Raw genomic sequence first — 23348 nt, forward strand, 5'->3', positions numbered from 1 at the left:
TGCTAACGCACCCATAGTGGGTGTGTTTGTATGTCCATCTTCTTCAATCAAGTTCATGGCTCACACACCCATATTGGGTGTTTTTCCTTGATACACTGTTTCATATATGCACCTTGATAACATATATCTCTTGTTCTCATACTTGTTGAGTCTATTGAGAGCTATTGAGCTTTTAGGGCGTTTGGACTCACGTTCCTGTTGAGGTATCAGTTTAGGCAAGTCATTACATGTCCGTGTAGAGCGTATGGATTCCCTCCAGAGTCACGTGATCACCATTCTACTTTAGGTTGTATGTGCGAAGTTTTTTTATGATACTAATTGATGAGTTTGAGCATAAAGGTGGAAACTTTATCCGTTTAAGTGAATCCTCTATGCTTATTCATGCATTTTTATATGCTCTTATATGCATATAGATTATGTTGTTTTATGTGCCTCTTCTCTATCACTGTTATGTATAAAATTTTAGATGTTATGTAAAGCGTGTATCTTTTGCCAAAATTCCGTTATTACTTTGTTAGGGTTAGACTTGACACTTATTGAGTACATGTTGATTATTTTACTCATACTACACTTTTGCACATATTTGTGCAGATACAGTCCGGGTACTAGCAGGATCCAGGAGTGAGCCTAGTAGTGGTTCGTGTGGAGACTCGAGGTAGAGTTGTCCGTTCGTTTTCATACCTTGAAGCAGTGTTGTTAAAAGCTCGCTCAAAGCACGCTTGAGTCCAGAAGCTCGGTGGAACCCAGGATGTGAGCTTCGCCTCGCTTAATTGGCGCTTTAGTGCATGTGTCAAGGTGTTAAGGTGTATGCACCTGTTACACTCCACACCTAAATAAAGCTTGGTAAGTGTGGTCTCTAGCGTGGCTAGTAAGCTGGCGACACGTGTGAAGCTAAAGGGGTTTACACGTTTCAGCAAGCTTTCGCCAACTGTCCCACCCGGTGTCATAACCGGGGCGGGGCAGCCCATTTTGCATGAGGACCCGGTGGAGATTTTGCATGAGGACCCGGTGGAGATTTCTATGATTGGTACCTGCATAAAAAACGGTAGTAAGGCTCATTCTCTCTGATTCTAGAAGTATTACCAACACTTGTTCTCCCAAAATACTCTTAACGCCCCTTTAAAATTTCCTAACAAATAAAGGCAAAGTCGAAGGTGAGTCTGAATCTAAGCAGGATTTAGCGTGAAGGAGCCTGGAATCATCGTTGTAATAGTTATTATCTAGTTGGATCGATTTTTGGGATTCATTGAAGGCAAGGTGGATCATCCTAGAAGTGTAGCTAGTTCTTCAACAAGGTATGTAGGGCGACTTTCTTTGTTGGCATGAATTAGTGTAAGTTTCTCCTTCCTTCTAAATGATTCCTGCACTGAATGGTTTGGTGGTTCTAAGCCCCTCCAAATGATGTTGTTTTGTCCTTGTATATTCTTGCTGGTAGCGTTCCTGTTAAAGTCTAAATTGTTTCCAGTTGGCACCCTGTGGTCGAAAAGTATGATTCATTCTGAGTTTAAACTTATTATCTCTTGAAGATGATTCTGCATATCACTTATATGTATATGTATCTATTTTTCCTTACCGAGCCACACTATAGACGGCCGAGTACGGCACCTATTGGGATCAGTTGGGTCCGATGTGAAATGCTACCGAGCCCTTACGTGGCCGAGTACGACCAAGCCCTTGTGTGGCCAGGTACGACCGAGCTCTCTATGAGGCCGGGTACGAAACAATGTGATATAAGACATTAACGAGCCCTTGCATGGCCGGGTACGATCGAGACCTCTTGAGGCCGGGTATGATGTGATAAAAGGAATGAATCTTACCGAGTCCTTTGCGATGCTACGATATAAAGTAAGATGTCCCAATGTAGGGCTAAGTAATCTTATATTGTATTCAATGCAAAGATCTAATAAGTGGCCTACTCCTTTATAAAGTTGCATCTTTACAAGTTATGGCTTCTAAAGTTCATGCCCCCTGTGACTGTTTTCGGTAGCCAGGTTGATATCATGCGATCATGTTTCTTATACTATGACTCTGATTTATATGCTTTCTTAGCTTTAGATACTCGGTACATTTTCCGTACTGACTCCCCTTTCTTTTGGGCGTTATGTTCATGTCCATGGGTGCAGATAGACCCGGTGACGTCCCTCCCCAGTAGGGTGTTGTTCCTGTTGATAGGTTGTTACTCTCCACTCCTTCGGAGTAGCTGTTCAGAAGTCATTAGGTACTGAAGCAGAGTCATAAACGTTTTGGGCATGACGGGGCCCTATCCCGACCAAGTTGTGTAATATATATATCTAGGCCCTATCCCGACCAAGTTGTGTAATATATATATCTATCTCTTTTGGTACTCTTAGAGGCTTGCAGACTAGTGTTAGTGTTTGATTGCATGTAATGGTCGGGTATGGCTATGCTAGTGACAGTGATGATCATGTATAAAATGCCAATGTTTCTTTTGATAATCAGTTATTCACATGTTAATTCTGGTGCTAATGCTTGGAGGCCTCAATGGCCCGATTTTGTGGATAAAAAGAAGGTAATAATAGATGTTGGTTCGCACGGGCCTTCAGGCATCGTGTGCCAGTCGCTCATCCCAAGGTTGGGGTGTGACAGCACCTCACCAATGGGTTATGTCGTTAAGGGCACAGCATCATATATAGAGCTTAAATAAGTTTTTCCATTCTTTTGTCCAAATAATTATATTTGTGTTTATAGTTACATTTTCTTGCAAATACATTTATGTTTTTATATTTTTCACTTTGACACTTTTTTTTGCCAAGACCCACACTTTAATTGCGCTTTGCCTTTAACGCTTCAACAGACTTTAGAGCTCTTTTGCAATTTACGCTTTTGACTACTCTGCTTTGAAGTCACTTTCGTCTTTTGTTACTGTTTCTTTATACCAAAGAGTGATGTATTATCCAGGGTTATGTATTTTGGTTATTTCCGCATTGTTCCAGACTTATTATGTTTCTTATTTATGATATTACAGTGAGACTTTATTTATATTGTCTTGTTATGGTTGAATATGAGTGTTGGTTCGCCAGCGGATTGGGTTAGATGTCATTACGATCCTAGTGGCATTCATGTCGTGACACACATAAAATTTTCCGGGAACAGAACAGAGAATGATAATGCTGACGATTTTACCTCAACACTTTGCTTTCCAAACCAGGTGCCAATGAGATGTTCCTCCTTATCTTCTCCAGGATAAGAATATTGGAATATATAGCAGTCTCCACTATAAAATTTTGATTGATCTGATGCTTGAAGAAGAGTCTTCTGCTGGCCATTCACACGCCACACCTGAACATTGAAATGATGAATCAAATACTTACAGCAATGTAATGTTCCATAGAAGATATTTGTCCAATATATTACTTCACACGCTTCTCGTACTTTGCTTCACAAATAACTTCTACTTTAACATGGAAATCACCAGAAAATCTTTGTAGATCAATACGGAAATAGACAGAAGTTAGACACCTGTAAATTGCCTGTGCAGTCAATATATGGTTGAGGTTCTTCCTTTGGAGGAGCTGCTTTCATTAGGCCCCTCACATTAAGCCCTTGACGCTTTAGAAGCGCTGAAGAACCACGAGGAAAGGAGAACATCAGTACTATCATCAACAGGAGAAATTGCGCGAAGAAACAAAAATATGTTGCTTTTTAGTTCTAGGAATTAGCAGAAATCCACCAGTAAAGTGACTAACCAGCAACTTTGCCTCTACCATCCTCCGTCACTGCCACATTAGTTGATTGAGGCCAAGAGTCGAACTTTGAGCGAAACATGACAGTCTCGAACCCTTCAATTACACGAATTACATGGCACTTTGGTCTATCAAGGCCACGGAGTAATTCCTATAAGGTGATAGTGAAATGAGATAATGATAGGGTAAACATAAGTTAAGATACAGATTTAATAATCCAAACCGACAAGTGAAATATTACATCTGCAGCCCCACTTGCAGTTTTCCTATCATCAAGAGAAGTGTTTCTTCCCATCCACACAAAAACTTCTATTCCACAATCAACTATATAGCAACCATTTGTATCTAGCAACTCCCTTGTCAAAGACTCAATCTCAAGAGGTTCTGCTTGCCCTTTCTGAACTCTGTAAAAATAAACAAATACCAGCAGAATTGAGATGTAGAGGCTATAAAGGTGATCATAAGAAAAGGAAAAAGAAATTACACTTCTAACATCTTGAAACGTATCTGAACAAGAAATCCTTCTTTAGTGGCAAATGTTTCTCAAGTATAAACGTTGCACATTTACCTATAATTTGCAACTTTTGGATAAACATCATTTTGCTTTTTATTTACTCTGGTCTGTTATTAAAGTCTGAAACACTCCAAAAGTACCTGACCACAGCAGAAATAAACTGGAAAAACATGAACTTTATACCTCCAAAATATGAAGGTAATAGAAGATCACTAAACATAGATTTTTAATGCTTGAGTCTTATTTTAGTCCCAAAGGCCAACTTCTGTATGCCTCCTAGGACTAATGTTAGTATTTCTAACAGGGAGTCTCCCTCTCTAGGATTCCAGCAAACAGATTTGAATTCTTTTCTGTTAAAGTAAACATTGTTCATAAGCATCCAGAGGATGCAAGCAAACTTAATGTAAGATTAGCTCCAGTAAATATACTTTGAGCTTTCAAGTTTCAAATAAGATTCATGGAGCTAACAAAATCAATGATCTGTACGATGCTATTTACATTGTGCAAATTGCACCAGCAAAAAAGAGAAAGTCAAACACCTAGCTTTCAGAGAGTGAATGGGAGTTAAAACTTCATTAAAGCATCTGCAATCTCTTTCTGTCCATACACACCAAAAAAATGCAGGCAGAAACCATTAGCCAGATCTTTTTAATAGGCTTTCTAACTCTCCAAAGTCCCCAGCTTGCGTAAGCATCTCTGTTACTATAGGGCATTACCAAGTGTACCCCAAAATCTCTTAGGGGTCATTTGGTAGGATGCATTAGATAAGCTAATGCATGCATTAGCTTTGTGTATTAATAATACATTGTTTGGTAGACATTTTGAACCTATGCATTAGTTATGCAAGCATTAGTTATACATCCTATTTGGTATTATCCTATGCATAAATAGGATGCATAACTAATGCATAGAAAACAATGGTATTAGCAATGCAATGGGTTTTAATGCATGCATTAGCTTAGTTAAAGACAAAATTGTCCTTCAAAATTTATGCTTGATTAAAATATGCTAGTTAATATATTAATGCAACTTCAAAATAATCCAAATAGTAAGAAATAAAATTATATCCTTAGTAAATAAATAAATACTTAGCATATTTCCTTTTTTATAAACAAATATTTAATTTTATTTTACAATATAGGTAGACAAATAAAATAATTTTTTTTTAAACTTTTTCATATAAAAACATTTCTCAACATATGTTTCTTTTAAAAAGTTAGAGTGTGGGCTAGTTTTGAGGATATTTTTGTAAACAAACAATTCTTTTAGAAACTGTGCAATGCTTTAATACATCAAACCAAACAATGGATAAGAAATATGTCAGCATAACGAATACCAGCATAACTAATGCAAGCATAACTAATACCAGCATTACTAATACACCCTATTCAGCATTATTCTTATGCACCCTACCAAACGACCCCTTAGGAACATGCTCCAAATGTCTTTAGCTTACTTCACAGTGGAGGAGGGAGGAGAAGTCCATTATCTTCAACTTCTTTTTCGACCAACAGATTTGAACTCTTAACCCAAAATTATAAACATTCCAGTGATTATAATGGATTTAGTTTACTGGGTAATGTAGGCCTAGGCTACAGAAAAGAGAAAGGTAAGGCTAAATTCGCTGTTTAAACTTGAGAGAGAGAACAAATACGCTCCTTGTGGCTGGAAAAAAAAAACTGTTTGAAGTCAGGAGATTGGAACTACCATCACAAATGGTACACATGATTACTGAAAGGAGAGGAAACTAATAGAATTGGTAGAGTCAACTTTCTTAGCGTTTGCAAGCTGCTGAGACTACTTAAGGATAGACGTCATTTTGCTGGTGATTCTGCCAAAAAAAAATGTTGCACTAGAGGTGCTAGTTCCGGGGTAAGAATGTACAATTTCATACTATTCCTGACACTGCTTGGAACTTAAATTTTAGAAGGAATAATTTTAATTTAAAAAAATGGAAGAGTCAATCTCTTGTTAGAGAAATTGACGACAGTAGAGTTAAAAGAAGATTTGAATTATTCCTTACTGTGGAATCTCTGTTAGGTAAATTAGGGACAATAGAATGGCAAGAAAACTTGAATGATTCCATACAGTGGACTGTAGGAACGACGGCAAATTCTCTGTTAAGTCATGCTATTAGTATTGCTGAAGGCTGAAGCATGAGAGCAGTGCAGAAGAACACTGGCCATCCAGAATGATTGGAAAACTAAGGCCCCTCCTCAGGTGGCCTATTTTGAATGGAGCACAGTGCTCAAAGTTTGATAACATTCGATAATATAGAAAGAAGAGGCTTTACTCTTTACAGCAGGGGCTATCTTTGTGAAGAATACACTCAATCAGTCAAACATCTTCCACACTGCAGACAAACATGGAAAACATGGACAATGTTTCGGAATTTATATGGAGTCCAGTGGGTGATGCCAGGTGACCTAAATCATGGCCTTACTAGTGGGCAGGGACAGTGGGAAAGAAGTAGAGACAATGCTAGAAGACTATCCCATTATGTGTATCTTGGATGATTTGGATAGAAAAGAAATCATAGATGTTTGAGGGGAAAAAGAAATACATTTCTTATATAAAGCTTAGACGCCTTCAAAATCTATACTATTGTTCTAGGAAGAATGTGGTAAGTTGGTATAGGGTACAAGGTTGGACCTTATAACTCTGTACACATATAAAAGGAACCAGGTCCACTGACACCTTCTAGGTACTGTATATTACTCCCTACGGTCCATAATAAGTGACTTTTTGGCCTTCGTATTTTTGGTCCAAAATAAGTGTCGTTTTACATAATCGCGAAGGAATTAACTTATTTTTCCAAAATTTTCCCTTATTTACATATCCCAATATGTCAAGTTAACAATATGCAAATTCTAATTAAGGGTAATTAGTCAAAATACTTTTTTTTTAGGAGCTAGTATTTTCTTAAGGGGTGTGCCGAAGGCCAAAAAGTCACTTATTATGGACGAGGGAGTAATATTAGTATATTACTTTACTCTAAACAATAAAAAATAAACATAAAATTGCCAGGAAAGAAGGCAGTATGTAATAGACCTTCAGGTCATAGTCCTTATTTTATCTGCAATTTAAAATTAAACTACTGGAAAATACAACAGATTTACAGGGGAAAAAGGTATCAGCATATCAGTAAGGTGATGAATCAAGCAACAACATATATAATAGCATTACCTAATTTGATGTGGAAAGGGGAATCTGAGGATGCAACATCAGATGTAGGAATAACTCACCTATACAATCTAGTAGGAACAGTATCAATGCTTTTAGCCTCATCCCTTGTAGTCTTCCTTGGAAGAGGAGCAAAGCCACCAAAAAAGCCCCAGAATTCTCCGGTCTCGGCGTCAGCCATCAATTTACCATCCTCTACATGTCAATCAGACCACAGTTTAATGCAACAGACACTTCAGCATAATTGCCTTAAGTAACTAAATTACTAACTACTTACCAATTGCAGCGACCTCACATTTGCCGTCGTGGTACGTATCTTTAATGTACTGAACAACTTCAAGTGCTTTCGCCCTTTCTTGAATAGAGGAATTGGAACCATTAAATTGGAAGATTTTTGACTTGGTATCAAGAATGAAGATGTCATCATGATTAAGTGAGGATCGAGCGAAAGGAACCTGTCCCAATAATGTAGAAATTGGTAATGAAAATTTAAGCTTAAAGGTTTTCTCATCATTCATTATCAGAAGCAAAGTAGTTGGGCAGACTTGCCTCCTTCACATGGACGACATGCTTCCCTTGGCATACATACAAACAGGTCTTGTACTCTTCTTCCTCGACATGCTTAAATCCAGATGCAATTCCACCTTTTAGAGGGATTATACATGGTTTGAAATAGGAAAGGAACTTCTCAGTTTCATGGCCCTGCACTTCACGATATTGAACCGCACGCCCACCAAGTGCTGCATCTAATTCAACAGTTTTTATGGCAGCAGCACCAGCTTCATCCTAAATAAAACAGATTCAACTATAAGATTACATTTAAAAAAATACTGGCTGCATAATCTTCTAACTAGAAACAAACCTGACTAGTATCTTTACCAAGCCAATAATGAATATCATGTCGTAAGGCACCAGTTTTTGATGTGCTGGTCTGCAAAAAGAGCAAAAAAAAGCCTCAGATTAACAACTAAAGCAATATAAAAGAAAAAATTGTTGATAAGCTACAGCACTCTAACATTTTTTGAAAAGGAACACTTTCTCAAGGATATCAAGTCTACTGTTTTGCATCTTATTTAGTCCACTAAATGCTGCTTTAATGATTAGATCTAAATTATGTCTCTACAAGCAAATGGCAACTGATACTCCCATAAATTCTCTGTTTCCAGACTACATTTGAGAATTTTCTCTAGGCCAAATTGATTTTTTTTTTCCTTGTCTTCTTGATTCTTGAATTTTCAGCACTTTCAACCTATACACATAATCCAACTGAAATATAAGATATATGAGGTCTTTTCCAGCGTCATCAAAGTTTAGCCACAATCACAGTAAGCTCCTACAATCCAAACGAGAGGGAAAGACTAAAGCTCTTATAGCTGACAACTCTGACTTATTAAGCTGCAAAAGTTAGGTCAGTACCGTCCCTTCAACCAGATAAGACACAAATGACTTCCAATTCATCAAGTGACTCATGCTGATCCAACATCATAAATGGCTCCATAATAGCACAATGACAGTTACCCTTTACCATGGCATAGAAGCACAAAGCATTCTAGAAATAAAGGTTATATTCCAATTTGAAACTTCAATCAAGCAGTACAATACAACATGCCAGACTTCAAAGGAAGAAACAGATAGCCTAAATAGATTCATTTAGTTAGACTGTTCCTCATCCATAGGATGCAATAAGCATCTTCTATGGATCGGCCAGATTATATTAAGAATGAAATATTCAAGAAAATCTAGCAGGCCAAAGGAATATTTTATTTTGTTTTAACAGTTTAATAACTGCTAGTTTGAGGTATGTTGTATATTTAAGATTATACCACGTATATAATAGTAAAACACTATGCAATGACAACCAACGTTTTCCTGTCAGTCTAACAGTATGGAAGTAAAACAAAATGACATCAGTAAGATCTTTAAACAGATGATGAAAGATAATAGATCAACAAAAAAAACATACCTTCAAAACAATATAAGAGTCTCCTGTGTAAAATTTACCGTGTGATGACTTTGGAACAGGGACTGGACTTAGCTTTTCAATACGCCAGATCTCTATTCCACTATTAATGGGGTCAAGGAATTTGAACTTGAACACTTCTTTAGCTAAAACGTTAGTTAATGAAATTAGAAATTAAATTTGGAAACAAACATAGACATCAATTCACGACAATGTTACACTTCTACATGACCTAAATGAGGATACGCCTTTTGGCCTGCTCCTTGAAAAGCTGGATCCAAATCTCTCATTGAAACAGCCATAGTTGTTCCTTTCTGCTTTCAGTACTTCAACAGAAGAGAAGGGTATGAATAATCAGGGATAATATCAATAGAAAAGGAGAAGTTTCGAAACAAATCCTTCTACTAGGCTCATGGCACAAGAGCCTCATAAACTTCTCAGAAGATAATCCGAAACATAATTATCCAAAAGACGAAAAAAGATGGTAGAGGCAGGTTGCACTACTTAACAAAAGAATACAAAGGTGAAAGATAAGTACAGCTGCCACAAACCTGTACATTTAGCAGAAAAAGGACAAATTATACAGAAACTCATACAAGAACAGAAAAATCCATCAAACATCGAAATCAAATGAATGTATGCTTCACCAAGTGATGCAAGATCAAGAAGGCCAAGAATCCATTCAAGATGAGGATTTCTTTTCCTTAACGATTCGGATTTCTTAATTCTTATTTTAGTAGGATTATATTTATAGTTCTAGTCAAGCTAGGATTGTTAGTTGGTAGTCCATTCCTACTAGAATTCTGTTTCCCAGTTTAGTTAGGATAGGTTTTCTAAGTCTTATTCTTATTCTAGTTTAATTAGGATTTAGTTTTCCTTAAAGCAAGAGCTTAGAAAAACTATTCACCAATGTTTATTTTCAGCATATTGAGCCCTTTAAATAGGCCTTACAATAAGTAAAATAAGGTTAAGAAAAACTAATCATAATTAAACAGATTAAGAAGGAACTTTCTATGGGATGGCAACAGCATCAGTGCAAAAATCCACTTGGTGAAATGGTCCAAGGTCACACTTCCTAAATCACTATGTGGACTTGGTGTAAAAGATCTAGCCTTACATAGCAAGGCCATGTTGATGAAATGGCATTGGAGATTCAATCAAGATGATGCTGGTCTCTGGAAAGAGGTTATCACGGCCAAGAATGGGAGACTTAACTACTGGTGTACCAAACCTGTGAGATCACCCCATGGCAGAGGGCTATGGAAACACAAACTGCTTACGGGAAGATTTCTTCAGCAGCACATACTTCCAGGTTGGAGATCGGACCAACATAAAGTTTTGGACAGACAAATGGCTAGGGGATACTACACTAAAGGAAGCATTCCCAACTCTGTTCCTTATTGAAGATAACCCAGACTCTCTCATTGCACACAATAGAGAGGTCAACACATGGAATCCCATTCTTAGAAGGAACTTGCATGACTGGGAGGTAGATGAGTTCATTGACATGATGAAAACACGGGAGAAATGTTCAATCAACTCTCAGCTAAGGGACAAACTGAAATGGGGCAACTCTAAGGATGGCCTTTACACTGTTAAGGCAGGGTATGCTAATCTTTGCTCTAACAATTTGATGGTTGATCTTTGGCCCTGGAAGCTAGTTTGGAAAACAAAACTTCCACCTAAAGTGAGCTGCTTCAGCTGGTTGGCTCTAAAGGGTGCCTGTCTCACCCAAGACAACCTTTTTTTTATGAAGCAAGTGGTGTATTAATTAAAAGGCATCCAGAAGATGCAATGATTACAAAAAAAAAGGAGATATCAGCTCCAAGGAAAGACAAAAACCTATTTACAATACTATAGAGTTGATAAAGTCCAAAAAAAGGTCAGGGTTATACACAGGGGTGTGATTCACCCAGCAAAAAAGTAAAACCAAACATCTAGCCTTGAGTTTGTGTCTGACAGTTGAAATGCCATCAAAGCATCTTTGATTCCTTAATGTCCATATGCACCACAAAATAGCAGCAGGAACCATAGACCAGATTCTCTTGATGGACTTCTCAACTTTCCAGGAGCTCCAGCTCACAAAGGCATCCCTGACATTGTGCGGCATAGTCCAATGTAGACCAAAAAGTGATATAAACATAGACCAAATGTCTGTTGCAACTGTACAGTGGAGGATCAGGTGATTGATTGTTTCATGATTTCTAAGACACATGTTGCTAAGACATATATGGCATCTGTTAGCAAGTTCAGAAGAAATTTCCAACTAGCAAACAGATGTTTCATGTGTGTCAAATTCAGAATCCATTAACCACCTTCTTCTGCGCTGTCCAGTCGCCACAGACATCTGGAATTTGTTTCTTAATATTTTTGGATTGAAATGGACTATGCCATCATTTGTCAAAGATGCCTGTGCAAGTTGGAGCTTAAGGAAAGTTGATAAGACCATCAGAAGAATATGGATTATGGTTCCTGCTAGCATTTTTTGGTGTATCTGGACCGAGAGGAATAGTATATTCTTTGATGGTGTATCAACTTCAATTGGCTATCTGAAGGCTAGATGTTTGGTTAACTTTTTTAGTTGGGCTAACCTCTCTCCTGTAAATTAACTCTGACATATTTTTAGACTTTGTCAGCTCTCTAGTTTTGTAGCACTTCAAATATAAATGAGCTGATAAACTTTGCTTTGTAATCTTTTTGCATCTTCTTGATGCCTTTAATGATATCCTGCTTACTTCATCAAAAAAAAACGTGATTTACTTTTTATTTCATTGTTCTTCCTTTATTCAACGCTTCTTGCAATCTTGCGGGATTGAAGAACGTATGGGTGAGGTTTCTTTTCATCTTACATTCTTTTAAGTGAGTTTGAAGAATGCTTTCGCTAGTTTTGTGGGGTGCTTTTGTTTTTCTCTCTTCTTTGTGCTTGAGAGGTGCAAAACCTTCAAAGTACATCAATTTGGTATCAGAGCATAAGTTCCAGGTTCGAATTCTTGACTTGCTATCTTGTTCATCGTGTCACCAAACAAGAAAATAGCAAATTTGTGATCCTCTCCAATGGATTTTCAATTAAAATTTCAGAAATTAAGAATTACAGTCATTGAACGAGACAATGAAGAAATTAAAATGCAGCTAGATAGCTTGGCGGAATCAATGAGGCATCTTACTGAATTGGTTGAAGGTTTGGTGCTTCAAAAACAGCTACCAAATCCACCACAACGCCTACAACCTCCACCGCCACATAACATACCAGTGCTACCACTTCTATATCCATCAATACAACCGTGTAGAGCAAGATATATCAAGCATGATGAAGAGGTTGAATCTGATCTAGGCATAAGAGTACCAAGGAACCATGCCGGATATGATAAATTTTTGGATAATCAAGGGAGTGAAGAGGACGAAACTGATGAAGACCATTATCAAAGAGATGAAGAAAAACATGCATTGGATCCAAAACTTGAGGAATTACCACCAAAGTTTTATGGGGATCCATTGGATTATTCAGCCATGTGTGTCGTTGACTTTTCACCTTTCAGAGATGCTCAACATAATATTGACTTGATTGTTGACTTTATCATCCCAAACAAGTTTGCATATTGCGTTAATAAGTCCATAAAAATATGCATGAACAAGAAGAAAGATTACCTATAAAGGAGAGGATAATGGAGAGTTTGAGTCCACATATTGGAGAAACAAGATGTCTTAACGTCATAAATATATTATATATATATGGCTATCATCAAAGTGATTGTTGGTGTACAAGCGATGCAATGGATGCATTCCCAAGAAGAGTGTTGATCGCGATGCTTAACTCAAAGCTAGACATGGAGTTGGTTAAGTTTACATAAACCTGTTAATCGGGCCGGGCTGACCCGTTTTCAGCCCGGTTCGGCCCGGCGCTGTAGCATATAGCGCGGGCTAGGACGGGTTGGACGGGGAGCAGGTTTTAGACGAACACATTTTGGATACCGGTGCACCGGAACCCGCTAACCCGTTAACGAATTGTTAATGGGCTGCAGCCCGGTTCAGCCCGTTAACGGGTTAAAATTTTTATTTTTTTTAATCTGTGTACCGTTGCTAACAAAATTTAATTTAAAAAAAATTAGCACAGCCCGCCCGAGCCCGTTAAGACCGAACCCGGACGGGCCCACAAAAGCCCGCAAATTCCCAACCCGCTATCAGCCCGCTAACCAACACGATCCGTTAACGAACAGGTTGGGTTTTTTTGTTCAACCCGCCTGTTAAACACCTCTAAGTTTACACCAATAACTTCATATTGTAAGTTGAAGTTTGAGAGTTAACATGGAAAGATTACATGGAGAAGGCTTGATAGAACATTGAAACTTAGAAAGTGGGATTTGGTTCGACCACATTCTAAGTTTGCTTACAACGTAAAAAAGCTCTATGATAAGTTATCAAAATGTAACTTAAAACCTGGTGAGCATTGGGTCCCCATTCTTTATTATAGCAAATCTTGCACTATCTGTAGAAGTTGTTAGACTCGAGGACGAGTCTTTTTCAACCAGGGGAGAATGATGCAAGATCAAGAAGGCCAAGAATCCACGAAATTAAAAAAGTCCAAGAATCCATTCAAGAATAGGATTTCTTTTCCTTGACGATTAAGATTTCTTAATTCTTGTTTAAGTAGGATTATATTTATAGTTCTAATGAAACTAGGATTATTAGTTGGTAGTTCATTCCTACTAGAATTCTTTTTCCCATTTTAGTTAGGATAAGATTTCTCAGCCTTATTCTTACTCTAGTTTAATTAGGATTAGTTTTCCTTAATCTTATCAATTTTACTCATTGTAAGGTCTATTTAAAGGGCTCAATATGATGAAAATAAACATTGGTAATTAGTTTTTCTAAGCTCTTGCTTCAAAAACGTGATTTACTTTTTATTTCATTGTTCTTCCTTTATTCAACGGTTCTTGCAATCTTGCGAGATTGAAGAACGTGTGGGTGAGGTTTCTTTTCATCTTACATTCTTCTAACGTGAGTTTGAAGAACGCTTTCGCTAATTTTGTGAAAACTTTAGCGGGATGCTTTTGTTTTTCTCTTTCTTTGTGTGTGAGAGGTGCAAAACCTTGAAAGTACATCACCAAGGCAAAACACATATCACTTGGTAGCCTCTCATGACTTCAGATACTGCTCGCATTCCAGATAACACTAAAACGAAAGGAAATGGCGACTCTTCCATGAAAGGAGCTGGTAAAGCAATCTTCGTGCAAGATATATAACACATCATCTAAGAAAGGAACGTGTGGTGGATTCAAATAATCACACTGTAATTTAAATACACCTTTGTAATTGAACAAGTGCAGGATATTCTTACTTGAACCCTTTAAATCTTGAAGCCATTTGTTTTAGAGTGATATATAAATGTTTTATAACCTACCAGTTCCTAACCAAACCCAATTTCATAGGTTTTAGCTTCATTCTCAAGTAGAGCCATCCATTTGGATTTTCAAAAATCATCCTCCACCCTCTCTTCGTCGCCTACAATACTTGTCCCATTTCATGAATGCATTTTTTTTAATTCCATTTTGATCATATAAAGCTTATTAAGCAACTAAAAGAGAAATTAAAAACAATTAAAAGAGAAGGCATCACAACTTACACCACCCCTGCCCCACTCCCCCAATTGCATGCAAAAGAAAACAGAGTTTTTCCTTCATTTCCTTTATCGGAGTGGGGGCGGGGAGAGGAATTCAAGGAACAGACAGAAAGGAAGAGAGAATTCTGTGAAGGGGGCAATAAATTTTTGAAGCGGGAGAAAAGAAGCAAAAGGACTCGGAGAGAACAGCGGCAAACTTAAGAAAGGAGAAAATGAAAATAAAAGAAAAAAAGAGAGGGACCAATAATATCATATTAAATCCAAAATCACAACCCCAGGAAAAAGGTGTTGCGTTCCCAATGATCTGGGAATTGTAAATCTAACCAAAACAAAACAAGACATAATAAACCAAAAAAAAAAACTCAGATTGCACAGTCCACAGAGGGGGGGGGGTCCGAAAACTGATGCTCCAACATTCGAGCATCAGACAGCATTGAAATTGCCACCTATTTCCATAAAAAAAACTTCAATAATGCAACTTCCATTCTCAGATCACACATAAAATATCTTCCCAGTTAATAATTCTAAAAGTATTTCGTGACCCAAAACAACGGATAATAGCAAATTTCAGAAATAACAACAAAAACAGGAAAATTACCTAGCTTTATCTAGTGAATTGACCCAAATCCACAGCCTTAAGATCAACAGATCCAATCCAACAGCACAATTAAGCAGAAATGCAAAATCTGACAGGAACAAGGGAAAGTGTTTTTGTTTTTCTTTGGAGAGAGAAAGAGTATTGTATTGTTATCACTAGGGGGGGTAATATATGTTCGAGAGGGAGAGAGAGAAAGTCGGGGGGTTGGAGGGAATGATTTGTTGCCAGGCGTGCTTGTCACTAACGGCAGAGAAGAAAAGGGAGGTGAAAGGAAAGAGAGAGAAAATAGACAGTGAGATGAACTGTAAAGACTTATGATTAATCAATATTCCGTCAAATATATAACTGCAAATTAAAGCTGAAAATGAAGAAATTTCTTCATTTTCGTTTTCTTTTTTCTTTTTTCTTTTTTCTTTTATCTCTTTCCTCTCGACTAAGTGCAATTATACAACGTAAATAATGGAGTGAGGTCTAGATTAATGCGAATAAATTTTCAGTTTACACCAAGGTAGTTCCTTAAACATCGGATAGTGTCATAGGGTGTGCTCGGTGTAAAAAAAATACTTACGGAATATATTTTTTTGAAAAATAAAATTTTTTTTTCTTATATTTTCCGACCGTCAACACACTTGATTTTTTAGAATAAATTCATATATATATATATATATATATATATATATATATATAAACTACATGAAACATATTATAGGTCAATATAGCTATTGATTTAAGCACTTGAATTTGAAAATAGAGAATAACAAATGTTGGATCAGATCTTTTGGAATGCTTTTGGACCTAGGGAAAAGGTGGGGTGGGGTCGGGTGGGGTGAGAGGGTAAGAGCATGGATCAGTGGAGTGGGATGGGCGTGTAGGATGCAGGGTTTAGGGGGTGGGAAGAAGACACTTATAAAACTTACTTTTCTTACCTTTACCAAGGAAGTCATTTTTTAAATTTCTAAGGAACTTATTTTTTCTAAAGAAAAATATTTTTCAAAATATTTGGGCCAAGTAAACAAGAAAAATTGAAGAGTTTTCCCCATACCAAACATACTCACAGTAACTATGCATATTATTATAGTTTGAAAATATTTTGATAATAGATTGAACAAAATGACCAAATTTTCCCCTTTTAGCTAGAAAAATAAAATAAAGGCAAATTAAATTCTCTTTTTTCACATATTTTCTGATTTGATCACTCAAAACAAATTGTAAAGATGTTATGCTTGAAAAATAATAAAACTCATTTTATTGAATTTGAATCAAAATAAAATTAGCGAAAATAAGTTTATATGTTCATCGTTGCACTAGCCATCAGTTTCTCCATTACGAGGACAATTATTTCTTTTGCTTGGTTTCTCATCAGTATATTCCAGACGTACTATAAAGATGGAAGGGTGTAGATAATCAACTTTCAAAGATAATAGAATATCGTGTACTTCTTAAGGTTGAGGGATTGTACGTGTAATAACTCAATCATTCGTATTAAATATTTGTGTGTCGTTGTACGATTTGAGATTTTTTACAACTTCATATGATACTTTCATATATAGAGAGAGAGTATGGGACCTGAGGGCCACGGGGGTATTTCGGCATATTGAGAAGCATAATTGCAGTTGTAGATTTTCTAGTTTTAATTTCCTCTATCGCGATCGCCATGAGAAGGGTCGCAGCCATGAAGCTTCAGCTGGCTTGGTCATCGGGTTCGAAGAGGGTAGTCCGTGACCGCGAGGGGAAAAGAGGAAGTTAACGGGTAGTCTGATCAAACCTTCAGTGTGACCACGAGTTATAAAACCCCAGATTGCATCGCAATCATGTGACTTGGATGTCACAAACACAAAGAAGGAATTGTAGCACTATAAAGTCATAAAGCTCGATTTTCAGTAGGCATTTTCACTTGTTTTGTGGACTTAGAGGTAAGAGATTGCCACGACACAAAAATTACAAACAAGGAGTCGTGATGTAACGATCCGATAGGTTGTTTTGAGTACTAGCATTTATTTTCGTGTTCTAAGACCTTTATTAGCTTCATTTGATATTTCTTGATTTACGTGCGTGGTCTGTGTCATTTTCCGAAAAGTTTTTACGTAAAAATTTGAAGAAAATATGATTATTGGCATAAAATAGGACTTGAGTTGACCATGGTAAACGACCTTGGATCGGTCCAATTCTGGTAGGTTCGTATGATATTTTTGGGCTTGTACGCATGTTTGGTTGGGTTTCGGGGTGACTCGGGCGCGTTTCGGCACATTATGTGAAAGTTTGTGAAAATGAGTTTTCATGTTGAAATCTTGAGTTTTGATGATCGGTTCTTGTGATTTGATGTTATTTTGATGATTCGAGGTAGCGATCAAGTTTATATGATGTTATTACACTTGTGTGCATATTCGGTTTGGAGCCCGAGGGGCTCGGGTGGGTTTCAGATCATTTTTGAACTCGTTGAAACTGCTGGTTTTTGCTTCTAGTGTCAAGTGCTTCGCGATCGCGAAGGGGAAATTTTGGGTTGGGGCTGGTTACTCTTAGCGAACGCAAGAAGGAGGTCGCAAAAGCGAAGCATTGGGGGGATTACCCTTCAAGAAGGCAACTGACCAATCGCACACGCATTGCTTTAGGGAGTGGCTGGGGAAGGCAGGATAATCCTCACCGCGAATGCGAAGGCTGGCTGGGGAATAAGCCTTCGCGAACACGATGTGGACTTTGCGAACGTGTAGGCTTTTGGGCCAATGCTCATCGAGAACGCATCAGGTGCCTCGCGAACGCAAAGAACACCTGACGCGCAACTATTTAAAAGCTGAAAGTCGAAATTTTGAAAGCTAGAGCTCGGACTAGAGAGGATTTTGCAGAGATTTTCATCCAACTTCATTGTTTAGTAAATTTTAACTAGTTTTGATGTATTTCCATAACCACCCATTGATTTTTAACCTTAATCTATGAATTTCATGCACATGATTTTTATTGACTTGGAGAAAGCGTATAACAGGGTCCCTAGGGAGATGCTCTGGAGATGTCTTGAGGCGAAGGGCGTACCGGTAGCTTACATCAGAGTAATCAAGGACATGTATGATGGAGCTAAGACTAAGGTTAGGACTATGGGAGGTGACTCGGAGTATTTTCCGGTTGTTATGGGGTTACATCAAGGCTCTGCGCTTAGCCCGTTCTTATTTGCCTTGATGGTGGATGCACTGACACGCTATATTCAAGGGGATATGCCATGGTATATGTTATTGGCTGATGACATAGTTCTAATTGATGAGACGATGAACGATGTTAATGAGAGGTTGGAGGTTTGGAGACAGACCCTCGAGTCTAAGGTTTTCGAGTTGAGCAGGTCTAAGACGAAGTACCTGGAGAGCAAGTTTAGCGTTGAGTCGAGGGAAGTAGGTAGGGACGTGAGGCTTGGATCACAGGTCATCCCCAAGAGAGGTAGTTTCAAGTACATTGGGTCGGTTATTTAGGGGGACGGAGAGATCGACGAGGACGTCACTCACCGTATAGGGGCGGGTTGGATGAAATGGAGGCTTACATCTGGAGTCTTGTGTGACAAGAAAGTGCCACCGATACTCAAAGGTAAGTATTATAGAGTTGTGGTTAGACCGGCCATGTTGTATGGGGCAGAGTGTTGTCCAGTTAAGAACTCCCTTATCCAGAGGATGAAGGTAGCAGAGATGAGGATGTTGAGGTGGATGTGCGGCCACACTAGTATAGAAAAGATTAGGAATGAAGATACTCGGAAGAAGGTGGGCATGGACCCTGTGGATGACAAGATGCGGGAAGCGAGGCTCAGATTGTTCGGGCACGTGCAAAGGAGAAGCCTTGATGCTTCGGTAAGGAGGTGTGAGCGGTTGGTTGTGGTGGGTACGAGAAGAGGTAGAGGGTGGCCTAAGAAGTATTGGGGAGAGGTGATCAGGCAGGACATGGCAGGACTGCAGATTTCCGAGGACATGGCCCTTGATAGGAAGGTCCGGAGGTCAAGCATTAGGGTTGTAGGCTAGAAGGTAGTAGAGCTTTTCCTACTTCATACCCGGGGTGAGGCGGGGTTGGATAGGGTTGATCTTAGATGGATTGTGGTTTATGTTGAGTCCACACTATCCTTTTTGTTTATCTTAGCCCCGAACCTTAAATACTGGTTACTATTATTGCATGTCATTTATCTTTTAATTTTTATGCTTCTGTTACTATTTCTACGGTTCTCTACTGACATTACTAATGAACTGTTTCTTCTTGTTATATTTCTATCTTCCTGATCTGAGGATCTATCGAAAGCAGTCTCTCTGCCCCATCGGGGTAGGGATAAGGTCTGCGTACACACTACCCTCCCCAGACCACACTTCATAAGATTACTGGGTGGTTGTTGTTGTTAATCTATGAATTTCATGATAGAAATTAGGGGTTTTGGGTAGAAATTAGGGATTTTGAGATTAGACATCTAATTAAGGTTGAATTTTGAAATAAATCACATAACCAGGCTCCAGGGTGAATGGGTATTCGGATTTTGGTCCGAATCTCGGGATTTGACCAAGCGCGATCGGGGTTAACTTTTGTTGACTTTCTTCAATTTCATTAAAGATTGAATCTTTTTCGCTCGTGGGTAGTTTTTAAAGCTTATTTTAAATTATTTGAACTATATTTGGCTAGATTTGACTGAATTGGAGGTTGATTCTAAAGGTAAAGTCGTGGTTAATCCTTAATTTATTTGCGGGAAGAGGTAAATATCGAGGTTAACCTTGAATTGAGGGAATTAGGACTTGTTTGGTTTATTTATTATAGGATCTATGTGTGGGGACGGCGTATATGCAAGATGACGAGTGTATATACGTAGTTATGGGTTAAACATGCGGCTTAGAATATTTATTTATTGTCTTTAATTATTTTATGCTTTCATTTAATCCATGTTATTACTTGTTAAATGCTTTAATTATTACTTGTCGTTACTTGTTAAATTCATGACTTTATCCTATACATGCCTTACTTGCTAATTGTTTCCATGCATCCGTGCCTTTATTTATTAATTGCTTTTACCTGTTTTATGACCTTGTGTATTACTAGACAACTACTTTATCCACTTTATGTCTTTTATCATGTAATTCTCTTATTGCATTTTATTTGAGATACGTCGTAGTTGGTTGTAGTTATACGTTTATATTATTATTGTGTAGGATCGAGTTGCACGTCGTAACTGTTACTGGTATTATTATGTGGGATTCGGTTGCCCGCCGCAATGAATATCGGTACTACTGTTTGGGATCAGGTGCACGTTGCAACGGTGTGTGTGTGTGTGTGTTTGTGTGTGTGTGTGTGTATAACGGAGAAGATATATTGACTGTTCATAACTAGTGGTTCCGTGTTGTATTGAGGAGATTGAGCTTTGATGTTATTCTAGGGCCCCCTATTATGTATTTCCTATTCCAGTTTTCCTGTTATACTTGTTGTCGCGCCCCCTTTTTCTCGCGAAATCGGGTTTCGACATTTTGACAACTCCTTTTGAGGGGGGAAGGAATTGGTTATTAGAGTCGCCACCTAACAGATTAAGGTGTGTTAGGGCACCTATAGTAAATAACTCAGATTATACCAGTTTGCATCACCAGATATCAGGTAAGGGCTCAAATTACCTTGAGGGGAAGGTGTTAGGCACCCCTCGAGGTCCACAATGGTGGGTCCCGGCCGAACTTAAATTATGCGAATTAGTCTAAGGAAGCGAATAAACTATTTAATAAGGATGTGGGTCCTACATTTTTTAGCCTATAGAATCACCCCGTGCAACATAAATAATACTTCATAATTCCCCCAAGACGGGGGTGTTATTATTCAGCGGGCACAGACTATCATCTCCTGCTACCTGATTACTATCTTTGAGTTTTTACCTAAAACACTCTCGTTGATTCTAACTCTGTCCTATGTGTGTACTACCTGTCCTTTACCTAAGGTCCTAGAGGCATTGGGACCTCTATTTAGTAAGGTCCTAGACTAGGCCTAAGGTTCTCAAAATTGTAAAATACTAGGCGACAAGCAAAAGAATTAGGACTTTTCAAATAAAGACAGATATAGGCTCACGTTAACCTCCGCACGTAAACAGCAAATGCACGCAACTGATTTAGCAGACTTTATTAATCTTGGAGTCCTATGGGCAGGATATCTATATGATGAACATGCAAGCAGTAGTATGTAGAGTCAGTTCTTAATGCGAGTGTTAAGGCCTATGTATATTTGCCTACTGATTTTAATTCAGTACAATATCTGGGCGTCTCAACAGTAAATCACAATCACAAGTCTAGAATTATTGTTAAACCCTATGGGCATGTTGTCTAAGTGATTGGCGGTGATAATCGAATTCCGAATTAGTTAATAGAATCCTATAGGCATGGCTTATACGAGTGTGCTGATTATTACCCTATAGGCATGATTTCTAGGTTTGAACTGGTTTTAATCCTATAGACATGATTTCTATCATTGAACTGACTTTAATTACATGATTTCTAGCATCAAACTGATTTTAATCCTATAGGCATGATTTCTAGCATTGAGCAGTATATGAGCAGGAATTTATACACATTGAGCCAGAAAACAATTACGTCAAATATTGATCCTATAGGCATGATTGCTAACACACGTTTATTGGACAGATGGATACACCTAAAGGCAGGATTTCTAACAAATCATAACATCAATCTTATAGGCAGGATCTCTAGTATGTAAACATAACATAGGACTTATAAGCATGATATGAAACAACACAAATGAGATCTTATAGGCAGGATTTCTACCTAACCTTGCAAATAAAAATAAGAACCCCTTCCTAACTTTACTAATACCCCCAAAAATTTTATTACAACAATTATTACAGACCAGAGTTAATGAATGAATTACAAAAGGTAAGTAAAACTATAGAGAGCCTAACAGGCCCAAATATACCTGGGCAACCCAGGCCTTGGACTCGTAATAGCTCCAAGGCTCATTTTCATAGATACACAGTAATTAGTGGTGAATGATTCACCCATAGCACACAGAACCCAAATCTCTAGTGTGTCAAAGTTCCCAAGGGCTTCAAGATCCCAGGGCAATGCTCACATGAAAGAATAAATACTCAGAAACTGTTCAAAGGAGATTAGAAACCAAACTCAGTGTGTCAGAGTTCACAAGGGTCTCATATGGACCCCGAGCAGTACTCACACTGAGGAGGTGAAGGATATAATCTAAAGGACCTAGGAATGGGAGTTTAAAAGTAGCATCATATAAAAGGAGAAAATGGTAAAGGATAAATTTTTAAAACAGGTTTGATTTTAGAAAAGCCATCATGACAGAGTTCAAAACACATAATATAGGCATAATTGCATTAAGAAGACAATTTGACAAGATTTGCAAAGTTGTTTATGCACAGTATCTAATGAGTTAAAGTCTGAGAGGCCTAATTAGGCTAAGTGTACATGCTACCATTTCAGGACAGCTTTGTTCAATCACAGAAAACATTTAGACAATGCATTAAGGCAAACAGTCAGATAATCACATGAATCCAAATGGATGCAAAACACATTAGAAGGCAAGTTATCAGGGCACATGAATGACAGAGAAATGTTTAATAACAATACAAGTTTGTAAAGACTCAAGACTGATTAACTGATGAACATACTAGTATTATCCTAAAGATGCCAAGTTCAAGACAATTTCAGAACTAGCAAAACAACATACATGAAACAAGTTAAACGACATTAAGTTAACCTCTAAGAGAATTCATATTATTCAAAGATAACTAATCTCGGAACTAACAATATCATTTATAG

General features: G+C 37.9%; 1 protein-coding gene across 2 annotated transcripts in view; it reads right to left on the reverse strand.

The window, feature by feature from the left end:
* The window catches only part of LOC104237697 (villin-4), a 34571-nt gene extending 18688 nt beyond the window's left edge, over positions 1-15883 (reverse strand). Inside the window, exons 1-11 of one of the 2 annotated variants that reach the window (XM_009791895.2) lie at positions 15577-15883; positions 9608-9675; positions 9365-9464; positions 8264-8332; positions 7951-8187; positions 7679-7856; positions 7464-7596; positions 3946-4108; positions 3708-3855; positions 3481-3581; positions 3145-3300 (exon numbers count right to left, since the gene is read on the reverse strand). In XM_009791895.2, coding sequence (XP_009790197.1) covers positions 3145-3300; positions 3481-3581; positions 3708-3855; positions 3946-4108; positions 7464-7596; positions 7679-7856; positions 7951-8187; positions 8264-8332; positions 9365-9464; positions 9608-9663 — 1341 coding nt within the window. In that variant the 5' untranslated portion in view covers positions 9664-9675; positions 15577-15883. Of the gene's footprint in view, positions 1-3144; positions 3301-3480; positions 3582-3707; positions 3856-3945; positions 4109-7463; positions 7597-7678; positions 7857-7950; positions 8188-8263; positions 8333-9364; positions 9465-9607; positions 9688-15576 lie in introns of both variants that reach the window. The other variant, XM_009791894.2, reaches the window with a different exon arrangement.
* Between the last annotated feature and the right edge of the window lie 7465 nt (positions 15884-23348).

The sequence above is a fragment of the Nicotiana sylvestris genome, chromosome 8 (assembly GCF_000393655.2).
Source record: "Nicotiana sylvestris chromosome 8, ASM39365v2, whole genome shotgun sequence".
NCBI lineage: Eukaryota > Viridiplantae > Streptophyta > Magnoliopsida > Solanales > Solanaceae > Nicotiana > Nicotiana sylvestris.